This window comes from Salmo salar, chromosome ssa04, assembly GCF_905237065.1.
Source record: "Salmo salar chromosome ssa04, Ssal_v3.1, whole genome shotgun sequence".
NCBI lineage: Eukaryota > Metazoa > Chordata > Actinopteri > Salmoniformes > Salmonidae > Salmo > Salmo salar.
Window position 1 is genome coordinate 56,889,632 of NC_059445.1, and position 13,076 is coordinate 56,902,707.

The 13,076-nt window shown below is 42.2% G+C and overlaps 1 protein-coding gene across 7 annotated transcripts in view; it reads left to right on the plus strand.

Moving 5' to 3' along the window:
• Positions 1-13,076, plus strand: part of LOC106603511 (active breakpoint cluster region-related protein) — a 233,406-nt gene that overhangs the window by 202,133 nt on the left and 18,197 nt on the right. The window contains exon 1 of one of the 7 annotated variants that reach the window (XM_045717130.1): positions 11,407-12,028. The exons of the other annotated variants lie outside the window; for them this stretch is intronic. Coding sequence (XP_045573086.1) covers positions 11,819-12,028 — 210 coding nt within the window. The 5' untranslated portion in view covers positions 11,407-11,818. Of the gene's footprint in view, positions 1-11,406; positions 12,029-13,076 lie in introns of those variants that run through there. 7 annotated transcript variants of the gene reach the window in all.

Sequence of the window (13,076 nt, forward strand, 5' to 3'; positions counted from 1 at the left end):
ACCTACACAGGACGCAACTCCCGACACCGCTCCATATTCCTAACTCCATTCCTTCCATCACTCTCTTCCTCACCTCCCTCAATCCGCAGGCAACACAGTGAATACTCTATGCTAATGATGGCTCCTTGTCTCCTTCTGTTCTCAGTCTGTAGTGATGATAGTGTATAATCTGAGTTCTGCCCCCGGACCACTCACATGAACCAGGAGGGCTTAGCCAGAGAAACCCGCCTCTCACCCTGGGCTCCCCACACATGAAAGACCACATACACAAGCATGTACACACACAATACAGTAAGGTCCATCATTATTGGCACCCTTGATAAAGATGAAAACGGAGCTCTTTCGCCACGCACCAGTGGTTCGGCGTTGAAAACAGAATCATATGCAGAAAAGTACCTCATAGCTACGGTAAAATATGGTGGTGGATCTTTGATGTTATGGAGCTGTTTTGTTTCCACTGGTCCTGGGGCCCGTTAAGGTCAATGGCATCATGAACTTTACCAAGTGCCTGGACATTTTAACCAAAAACCTGGTTGCCTCTGCCAGGACACCTGGCCACAAGTTGCCGCAATTGGATCTTCCAGCAAGACAACCTGGAACACTAATCAAAATCCACAAAGAAATGGTACATTGACCACAAAATCAACATTATGCCATGGCCATCTGTCTCCAGACTTGAAACGCATTTAAAACCTGTGGTTTGAATTATAGACCCAGTTCAGTTTAAAGTTTTGTCACATGCACAAGTACAGTGAAATGCCTTTCTTGCAAACTCCAAACCCATCAATGCAGTAATCAATATCAATGTAGTACTAAAATAAGGTAAAACAAAAACACACGAGAAATAGAAATAAGAAGAACACAAAGTAAGCATGCTATATACAGGGTCAGTTCCAGTACCATATTTACAATGTGCAGGGATACTGGAGCGATAGAGGTAGAAATGTGTAGGGGTAAGGTGACTAGGCATCAGGATATATGATAAACAGAGTAGCAGCAGCGTGTATGATGATTGAATCTGAGTGGGTGTAGAGTCAGTATAAATGTATGTGTGTGTGTGTGAGCAAATAATGGATTGAGTGTTTATATGTGTGTTGGAGTGTCAGTGTGCGTGGTATGTAGGGGCCTGTGAGTGTGAATGGAGATAAATAGGACTAAAATGTAAAGGTCAACTCAGATTGTCCATGTAGCCATAAGAACAGATGAAGGATATCAAGGATCTGGAAAGATTCTGTACAGATGAATGTTCTGAGAACTCTCCCAATGTGTTCTCCAATCTCATAAAACATTTTAGAAAAAGCCTCGGTGTTGTTATCATCGCAAGGGAAGGGTGCTGGAGTATTAAAAACAGGGATGGCAATAATTCTGACCCTTATCTTTTTTGTATTTTTTATTAGTATAAAATAATATCTTCAAACATTATGATCATACAGTATAGCTCAGTATTTGTGTTATTTATTTTATACAGTCTTTTTTGCTCAGCTTTATCAAGGGTGCCAATAATTCAGGACCTGACTGTACATCCCTTACCCTCTCCCCTCTTCTCAACCCCCATCTCTCATTCCATTGTGATTCTGAGCATCACAGCGGTCACTACCACCCCCTCCTGTGTACAGGAAAGGAGGAGGGAAGATGGGGCAATTTAGCAGTGATATTTCTAGAGGTGGTTGGCCATGGTGGTGGTGTATTAAAGCTGATCAAATTATCCACTCAGGATATGGCTTATGGCTATCTGTATCGGCCAGCTGTCACAACGACCAATCACAAGCCTCTGTCACAGCCCCCTAGCTCCGCCGTCATCACACACACACACACACACACACACACACACACACACACACACACACACACACACACACACAATGACCCATAGATGAATCCACTCTAGTTTGTCATTTTTTATGAGGAATCTTAATAACCCCAAAGCATCGCCACTTTCATTAGATTTCATCATGTGTTATAATCCTGTGTTCTCACATCACATTTATTTCATTATCTGGTTAAAGAGAATGTCCTGCTGTGTCTGTGATGGATGCACTAACTAACATATCGTTCTCTAGGATGGTTTGAGCTGTACTTTTTACCCACACATGCGTGTACGCTACACATGCGCGGTTGTAGTAAAAGTGTGTGTCGGTTCATGTTACCAGGTGGTATCAGTTCAAGGTCCTCGTCATGAACATAAAAGGAACAGTGTACCACCACCATAGAGACATGCTGTTTGTGAACAATAGACCATATCCATCATGATATCCCAGTCACGCGCTGGCATCCTGTAGCCATCCATCCTGTAGCCATCCATCCAAGTATCACCAGCTCAAAACCTCTCCATGAGGAAAATACATTTCCATAACAAAACCTCTCTGAGGAAAATACAGTCACATAACAAAACCTCTCTATGAGGAAAATACAGTTCCATAACAAAACCTCTCTGAGGAAAATACAGTTCCATAACAAAACCTCTCTATGAGGAAAATACAGTTCCATAACAAAACCTCTCTATGAGGAAAATACAGTTCCATAACAAAACCTCTCTATGAGGAAAATACAGTTCCATAACAAAACCTCTCTATGAGGAAAATACAGTTCCATAACAAAACCTCTCCATGAGGAAAATATAGTTCCATAACAAAACCTCTCTATGAGGAAAATACAGTTCCATAACAAAACCTCTCTGAGGAAAATACAGTTCCATAACAAAACCTCTCTATGAGGAAAATACATTTCCATAACAAAACCTCTCTATGAGGAAAATACAGTTCCATAACAAAACCTCTCTGAGGAAAATACAGTTCCATAACAAAACGTCTCTGAGGAAAATACAGTTCCATAACAAAACCTCTCCATGAGGAAAATACATTTCCATAACAAAACCTCTCCATGAGGAAAATACAGTTCCATAACAAAACCTCTCTATGAGGAAAATACAGTTCCATAACAAAACCTCTCTGAGGAAAATACAGTTCCATAACAAAACCTCTCTATGAGGAAAATACATTTCCATAACAAAACCTCTCTATGAGGAAAATACAGTTCCATAACAAAACCTCTCTATGAGGAAAATACATTTCCATAACAAAACCTCTCTGAGGAAAATACAGTTCCATAACAAAACCTCTCTATGAGGAAAATACAGTTCCATAACAAAACCTCTCTGAGGAAAATACAGTTCCATAACAAAACCTCTCTATGAGGAAAATACAGTTCCATAACAAAACCTCTCCATGAGGAAAATACAGTTCCATAACAAAACCTCTCTATGAGGAAAATACATTTCCATAACAAAACCTCTCTATGAGGAAAATACAGTTCCATAACAAAACCTCTCCATGAGGAAAATACATTTCCATAACAAAACCTCTCTGAGGAAAATACATTTCCATAACAAAACCTCTCTATGAGGAAAATACAGTTCCATAACAAAACCTCTCTATGAGGAAAATACAGTTCCATAACAAAACCTCTCCATGAGGAAAATACAGTTCCATAACAAAACCTCTCTATGAGGAAAATACAGTTCCATAACAAAACCTCTCCATGAGGAAAATACAGTTCCATAACAAAACCTCTCCATGAGGAAAATACATTTCCATAACAAAAACTCTCTATGAGGAAAATACATTTCCATAACAAAAACTCTCTATGAGGAAAATACACTTCCATAACAAAACCTCTCTGAGGAAAATACAGTTCCATAACAAAACCTCTCCATGAGGAAAACACAGTTCCATAACAAAACCTCTCTGAGGAAAATACAGTTCCATAACAAAACCTCTCTATGAGGAAAATACAGTTCCATAACAAAACCTCTCTGAGGAAAATACAGTTCCATAACAAAACCTCTCCATGAGGAAAATACAGTTCCATAACAAAACCTCTCTGAGGAAAATACAGTTCCATAACAAAACCTCTCCATGAGGAAAATACAGTTCCATAACAAAACCTCTCTATGAGGAAAATACAGTTCCATAACAAAACCTCTCTGAGGAAAATACAGTTCCATAACAAAACCTCTCTATGAGGAAAATACAGTTCCATAACAAAACCTCTCTGAGGAAAATACATTTCCATAACAAAACCTCTCCATGAGGAAAATACAGTTCCATAACAAAACCTCTCTGAGGAAAATACAGTTCCATAACAAAACCTCTCTATGAGGAAAATACAGTTCCATAACAAAACCTCTCTATGAGGAAAATACAGTTCCATAACAAAACCTCTCTATGAGGAAAATACAGTTCCATAACAAAACCTCTCTGAGGAAAATACAGTTCCATAACAAAACCTCTCCATGAGGAAAATACAGTTCCATAACAAAACCTCTCCATGAGGAAAATACAGTTCCATAACAAAACCTCTCTATGAGGAAAATACAGTTCCATAACAAAACCTCTCCATGAGGAAAATACAGTTCCATAACAAAACCTCTCTGAGGAAAATACAGTTCCATAACAAAACCTCTCTATGAGGAAAATACAGTTCCATAACAAAACCTCTCTGAGGAAAATACAGTTCCATAACAAAACCTCTACTAGTTTGGCTACACTCTAGAATGAGATTCTTCATATTGGAATCCAAGCTGTACTTGCCAATGGAATGAATGGGTGATTACCTGCTAATGCACAAAACAACCCTAGTGGCTAATTAGCAACTGGCTCACACAGGCTTTTCCTATTTGAAGCCAGGGTTCTTTAAGGCTACTTCAAATACGTTTGGGAATAGAGCTGTGAAAGTCAAGTGCACCGTGATGTATCCCAGGCAGGCAGGCAAGCAGGCAGGCAGGCAGGCTGGCGGGCGGGCTGTCCTAGATTGACTGTGTAGTGGGGATGAAACCAGTCCAGGTCTGCGTCCCAAATGGCACCCTATTCCCAACACAGTACACTACTTTTGACCAGAGCCCTATGGGTCCTTGTCAAAAGTAGTGCACTACATCGGGAATAGGGTGCCATTTGTGATGCAGACCAGTACCAGGAACCACTTCAGTCCTGTCTGTCTCGTATGGAGCTGCTATATAATGGAGCAGTCTTTATAGAGGGCTGTGGCTGTGAGGCTAACTAACTGTACGACCATGGTCATCTATAATTAAGACACAGGCCTGATGATGATGTCAGAACTAAGTCAGGCTCTTAGCCATGGTCATGTTCTCCCTCTTTCTTTCCCAGTCAAGCTCTACACATTCCAAGACCTGACAACATTATGGTGTGTGTGCGCGCACCCACAAACGTGTGTGTTGCTGCCAAAGCAAGGGTCTCAGAATATATCCCACATTCTGCAGCATTGTCAAACATTATTGTATAGCCCTGTCCTATATTATGCTGCCTTTACTGTGCTTTCGGAAAGTATTCACACCCCTTGACTTTTTCCCCAAAAATGTAATTACAGCCTTATTCTAAAATGTATTAAATAGATTTTTTTACTCATCAATCTACACACAATACCCTGTAATGACAAATCAAAAACAGGTTTTTAGAAATGTTTGCTAATTTTATAAAAAATACAAAAATAAAAATCTATCACATTTACATAAGTATTCAGACCCTTTACTCAGTACTTTGTTGAAGCACCTTTGGCAGTGATTACAGCATCGAGTCTTCTTGGGTATGACACTACAAGCTTGGAACACATGTATTTGGGGAGTTTCTCCCATTCTTCTCTGCAGATCCTCTCAAGCTCTGTCAGTTTGTATGGGGAGCGTTGCACACAGCTATTTTCAGGTCTCTCCAGAGATGTGCGATCGGGTTCAAGTCCGAGCTCTGGCTGGGCCACTCAAGGACATTCAGAGACTTGTCCAGAAGCCATTTTGCATTGTCTTGGCTGTTTGCTCAGGGTCGTTGTCCTGTTGGTAGGTGAACCTTCGCCCCCAGTCTGAGGTCCTGAGCGCTCTGGAGCAGGTCTTCATCAAGGATCTCTGTACATCCCCACAGCATGAGGCTGCCACCACCATGCTTCACTGTAGGGATGGTGCCAGGTTTCCTCCAGACGTGACACTTGGCATTCAGGCCAAAGAGTTAAATCTTGGTTTCATCAGACCAGAGAATCTTGTTTCTCATGGTCTGAGAGTCGTTAGATGCCTTTTGGCAAACTCCAAGTGTGCTGTCATATGCCTTTTACTGAGGAGTGGACTCCGTCTGGCCACTCTACCATAAAGGCCTGCTTGGTGGAGTGCTGCAGAGATGGTTGTCCTTCTGGAAGGTTCTCCCATCTCCACAGAGGAACTCTTGAGCTCGAATGAAGTTGTAGAATCATCTCAAGGATGATCAATGGAAACAGGATGCACCTGAGCTCAATTTCGAGTCTCATAACAAAGGTTCTGAATACTTATGTAAATAAGGTATTTCTGTTTTTTGCTTTGTCATTATGGTGTATTGTGTATAGATTGCTGAGGAAAATGTATTTACTCCATTTTAGAATAAAGCTGTAACATAATGTGGAAAAGGTCAAGGGGTCTGAATACTTTCCGAAGGCACTGTATGTCATTTATGAAAAAAAGGGAGGCTTTGAGTGTAGCTGGTATATAGGAAAACAAGCTGTGGTCTGAGTGATGAGCTGTGTGAATACTACTCTGGGTGAGCATGCCTTGTGTAGACATGTCATTAACTCTATAAATAAGGCATGAAGAAATGCCGTAGAGGGGGTGTGTTTGTAGTGGACTGGATTTCGGAAGGTTGGAGTGTTTGTGTGCGGTTGAGCGATTTTCTTTTTATATGTGCTAGGTGCGTGTGTGTGATGGACTCTATCTGAACTGTCCATCTTCAAGAGAGAGCGTTGCTGCAACGTTGATGAAGCGCTCTGCTTTCCCCTCAACCACTGTGCCCTGTACTAGAGCTGTCTGGTGGAAGGCAACACTGTCAAACACCGACATAGATTGACAAACCATCTGACAGGCCCGCAAATGTATTATATTATCCTGTTGTATGTAGTCTAAACCCCAGACCTTAAAACAGAAAAACTATGTGTATGTATGCATGTATGATTTGTATTTGTTTAATGAATTCAAAGATGATCTCAGCTCTGAATCATGACATCCCATTGAAGACTCAGAGAACAAAGAGAGACGACAGTGTTTAACGACTAACTAGACATCACCCAAAAAGAAGCTGGGAAGGCAAGGTGCTGATGTGTTGCCTTTTGTTGTTGTTGTCAGGATGATCAGGCTTTAAGGTGGAAAGAGGAGACAGTTGAAAGAGAAGCTGTGGAACAGTAACAGCCAGTTGACTCCAATGCGCCTCACAGTATGATTCCCAGTATAGATGGGGTCTAATGGGAGCGGATTGTTCCAGTAGACTGAAGTGGAGACTTCCTGCTAGAACCGGCAAATATTTTTAACCTCCCTGGGCAAGGTGGGACGCTTGCGTCCCACCCTAGTCAACAGCCAGTGGAATCGCGTGGCGCGAAATACAAATACCTCATAAATGCTATAACTTCAATTTCTCAAACATATGACTATTTTACACCATTTTAAAGACAAGACTCTCGTTAATCTAACCACACTGTCCGATTTCAAAAAGGCTTTACAGCGAAAGCAAAACATTAGATTATGTCAGGAGAGTACCCTGCCAAAAATAATCACACAGCCATTTTCAAAGCAAGCCTATATGTCACAAAAACCAAAACCACAGCTAAATGCAGCACTAACCTTTGATGATCTTCATCAGATGACACTCCTAGGACATTATGTTATACAATACATGCATGTTTTGTTCAATCAAGTTCATATTATCAAAAAAACAGCTTTTTACATTAGCATGTGATGTTCAGAACTAGCATACCCACCGCAAACTTCCGGTGAATTTACTTAATTACTCACGATTAATGTTCACAAAATACATAACAATTATTTTAAGAATTATAGATACAGAACTCCTTTATGCAATCGCGGTGTCAGATTTTAAAATAGCTTTTCGGCTAAAGCACATTTTGCAATATTCTGAGTAGATAGCCCGGCCATCACGGCTAGCTAATTTGACACCCACCAAGTTTGGCCCTCACCAAACTCTGATTTACTATAAGAAAAATTGGATTACCTTTGCTGTTCTTCGTCAGAATGCACTCCCAGGACTTCTACTTCAACAACAAATGTTGTTTTGGTTCAAAATAATCCATAGTTATATTGAAATAGCTCCGTTTTGTTCATGCGTTCAGGTAACTATCCGAAGGGTGACGTGCGAGTGCATTTCGTGACAAAAAAATTCAAAATATTCCATTACCGTACTTCGAAGCATGTCAAACGCTGTTTAAATAAATGTTTATGCGATTGTTCTCGTAAAATAGCGATAATATTCCAACCGGGCGACGTTGTATTCGTTCAAAGAGAAAGAAAAACATGGAGAATTCACATGAACGCGCATCTCCAGTGTCACTGTTCTCAGCCGGACCACTCACAAAAACTCCTGCTGTTTTTTCGCCCAGAGACTGGAGAGACATCATTACACTTTCTGGCGCCTTCTGAGAGCCAATGGAAGCCTTAGAAAATGTCACGTTACAGCAGAGATGCTGTATTTTTTATAGAGATGCCAATGAAGGAGAACAAATTGTCAGACAGGGCACTTCCTGTATAGAATCTTCTCAGGTTTTGGCCTGCCATATGAGTTCTGTTATACTCACAGACACCATTCAAACAGTTTTATAAACTTTAGAGTGTTTTCTATCCAAATCTACTAATTATATACATATTCTCGTTTCTGGGCAAGAGTAGTAACCAGTTTAAATCGGGTACGTTTTTTTATCCAGCCGTGCAAATACTGCCCCCTAGCCCCAACAGGCCCATTGCCATTAATTCACAGTAGGCGGAAGTGGTTAATTGCAACAATGTTGAATTCAGGTCATACCCATTTGTTTTTTTATCTCTGTGCCTATACATTCTGAATGTGGTGAATGATTCAGTGAATTGTTTTAACTGAATATACAGTGAAACCTTACATTACTAGCTAGCAATGTCGCTGAGGAGTTGTTTCTCTGCTACTTGCAGTGCTGTGCCATAGTTGTCTGCCCCCCAAACATGAGTGACTCAGACTCCATTTATCATTAAAAACAAAAGCAGTTTCCCAGATGTGACACACAATACTGTGTACATGTCTCATGCTTACAATCCTGAGTTAAAAAAATACCCTGCATGGCTGAGTTCTTACCACTACGGTCAACCTCCTGATTGAAAGCGGCAGACAGCCAGTGACTGACAACCACATTCACCCTTAGCACAGATAGACCTAACACACACTCACAGTTAAGGGTGCTAACTGTCTCATATCTCAAGTGTTTTTATTTTTTTATTTTACCAGGTAAGTTGACTGAGAACATATTCTCATTTACAGCAGCGACCTGGGGAATCGTTACAGGGGAGAGGGATGAATGAGCCAATTGGAAGCTGGGGATGATTAGGTGGCCATGATGGTATGAGGGCCAGATTGGGAATTTAGCCAGGACACCGGGGTTAACACCCCTACTCTTATTTTTGATTGAATGTTTTTACCTTTATTTAACTAGGAAAGTCAGTTAAGAACAAATTCTTAGGAACAGTGGGTTAACTACCTTGTTCAGGGGCAGAATGACAGATGTTCAGTCTACCTCAGAGCAGGTAGGGAGTCTGTCTGACCATAGACTGAATCATAGCTACTGTTCAGGAGAGGAGACAGTCTGTCTGAGTGTAATGCAGCCTTCTGTCTTTTTCCTTTTCTCCCTCAGATATTAATGGAGAATAAACATGAACCAAGATGGAATATGACAAGCATGGCTTGGACATCCCTTCCCAGATTGATACACCCATTATACAATGTACTATTCCCTACTACTTGGTATTTGCTATTTTATTAGGATCCCCATTAGCTGTTGCGAAAGCAGCAGCTACTTCCTGGGGTCCAACACAGAACATGAAACATGACATAATACAGAACATTAATAAACAAGAACAGAACTACATATCAATACATACACACAATATCTAGGTCAAATAGGGGAGAGGCGTTGTACTGTGAGATGTTACTTTATCTATTTTTTTAAAACAGGTTTGTTGTTCATTTCAACAACATGAGATGAAGGGAGTTCCATGCAATAATGGCTCTATATAATACTGGACGTCTTCTTGAATTTGTTCTGGATTTGGGGACTGTGAAAAGATCCCTGGTGGCAAGTCTGGTGGGGGGGGGGGGGTCAGAGCTGTGTGTAAGTTCACTATGCAAACAATTTGAAATGTAACACAATGTTTCTTATAAAAAGAAGTGATGCAGTCAGTCTCAACTCTTAGCTAAGAGAGACTGGCATGCTTAGTATTTATATTAGCTCTCTGATTACAATGAAGAGCAAGATGTGTTGCTCTGTTCTTGGCCAGCTGCAGCTTAACTAGGTCTTTCTTTGTAGCACTTGACCACATGGCTGGACAATGATCAAGACAAGACAAAACTAGAGGCTGCAGAACTTGCTTTTTGGAATGTGGTGTCTGAGAGGAGACTGATTCACTCTAGTGGTCTCCAGAGAGGGTGGATAGATATGAGTGATGTCCTGATGTGTGTGTGGATGGACGGCTGAGGGAGGTGGTATGTAAGGGGTTAACCAGCGTAGTGGAAATGCTGGGGGTCAATTAGTCCTGCGTCTGTCCCTATGGACCTCTGGGCTGGGGAGAGAGCGGGGGAGTGGGGAGGCAGGGGAGAGTGGTTGGAGTAGTGGGTGTGGAAGCCCACACAGACATAACACACAAGCACACAGATATGCATGCGCATGCTCGCGAACAGACACACACACACACACATAATGGACGGAGGACTCAGTGGAGTGTGGAAGCGTGGAGGAGAAGTCATCTAGAGAAAACGCATGGCAACAGGCGCGCGCTTGCGAACAGACAACAGAGGGAGAGAGAGAAGGACAGAAAGGGGAAGAGAAAAAGGGTGAGGAGAGAGTGGGAGCGAGGGGGTGGAAGGTTTAGAGTACAAAAACGTGCTTCTTGTCACGACACGAGAAGGTGTCCGTGTTTGGTGATAAAATGATTTTGCCTCTTTTTTCCCCCACCGTTGTTAAACTCTGATTTGTGGAGAGTTTGTTCTTTTGAGGTTCTGTTATATGTTGTGGAAATGTGGTCGGTTCTGATGGGATCTAAATCACCCTGTTAAAGGTCACATCTCCCTCTTCTCTTTCCTTCTCTTCTTCACATTCCTTATTCCTTTTTTACGCACTTCCTCAATTGGTTACCAATTAGCATGAAGGCTATGAGGAAAGGCACAGAGCAGGGCTTGGCATCTCTCTCGCTCTCCTTCTCTCTGTTATTTGGAGGTGTGTTCTCACATCTGAAGAAATAGAAACGGGTGGTAACGGCAGCAGCTCATTCACTCCCCCTCCTCCTCTTGCATCACCCTCCCTCCCGGTCTCTCTGCTTCCCCCCCTCTCTCTCTCTCTCGCTCCACCTCTCCCTCTCTCTGCTTGCATTACTGGAAATCAGATTGTGAGCTGTGGAGATGCTGGCAGCAGCACAGTGTGGAATTAGCTTGACATCCCAGAGAGGAACCAGTGTGGAATTCTCCGGCTTTAGAAGAATGAAAACCATGTCAGGATCAGGATTCTCTGTTCTCACAGACTGAAGCTGCCTCTCAAACCTTGTGCCTTCCTTATCTGCCTTATCTTCAATTTTCACCTTTATTTTATTCATCTTCATTTCCAAATGAACATCAACCGAGAGAGACTTTTCTAGTCTCTCCACATTTAAAAGAGAATCCCAACCTTGGTATTTAGTGTTGATCTTTGACGTAAGGTTATTCTGGACAGCGGCTACCTTGGGGATTTTGTTGCTAGTTAGTTCATATTATAACCCTGTGGGCAAGACGCCTCAGGTAGGATGACGGAAATCCTGGTGTCAGATGTGAACCTGAACACCGTGTGTGAGCGGCTGGAGCAGCAGTGCTGTGTGGAGGATCACAAGCAGAACAACCAGCAGCAGCTTCAGCAGCAGCTTCAGCAGCCTCAAACCCCCTCAGCCATCAAGAGGCACACCAACACCGGGGCCAAGCTATGGGGTCGCGTACGCAGCAAGCTCCTCAGACAAAAGGTCCCCTTTTTCCTTCTTTCCTTCTTTCTTTCTTTCTCTTGATCAGCTAAGTCATGGTTGTCCCTCTGTCATTGTGTTCATCTTTTTACTCTCTCTTTCCTGTGTGTTTGTTTTCATCCCTTTCTCTCTGTACTTCTATGCACTGTGGTGAAATATACACCTCTAACTGGTCCTGTTACTCCAGCTAAAGCCTTCATGCTCTGTGCTGATGTTATTAGATGACGCTGGTATAGAAATGAAAGATTTAGGTAGAGGAGATCATTTACTTGTATAATGTGCTGTTAGTGAGGAACCGCAGTAACTGTCTCATTGCCCTGAGTACTGTGTATGTGTGAGATGCTACAGTAAAGTGAATTCACAGCCTTGACCGTTACTCCCCTACACCCCTCCCCACCCCCTTTTCACTTTCTCACCCTCTCATCCTCCTTCCACATCTACCGCTCTGCTCTTTCCAAGCTCTCTCCTCAGTGTACAGCCAGTGAAGCTGAATGGTGATATACCTCTGTCTGTGTGGTTGCTGATCTGTTAAGGTAATCAGAGGAGTTTTGGTGTAGCTGAAAGACTGAGACTGCTCCCTCTGCTGTCCTGTAGAGACATTACCCTGAGACACTTATCTAAGGCCAGAGTGTTGTTGGGAGAGCTTAATTATGACCCACAATCCTCTCAGCAGGGTACATGATAACCCGGGGAGAGACTAATTACTGATCCGTTCCTTACTAAATAAACAGGGCAATTACTGTCATCTCAATGACACGTTGAGGAGAAGCATGTTCCAGTTTACTACGCTTTCAAGTTTGACTGACTCCTCTGTCTGGGGAACACGCACGCACGCACGCACGCACGCACGCGCACGCACGCACGCACGTAGACCTTAGCTTCAGGTTCTAGGTCAGGACTCATGCGTGGGAGGAAGGAGAAAGAGAGGTTATTTTTTAGTAAATACTGTTTTTATCCCCTGTGTAGATGTGCAGCACATATATTTTACAGAGGCAGTTAATGTATGGCAGTTTGATATCAGTGTGCTGGTATCTATTAGCCACTATACTGC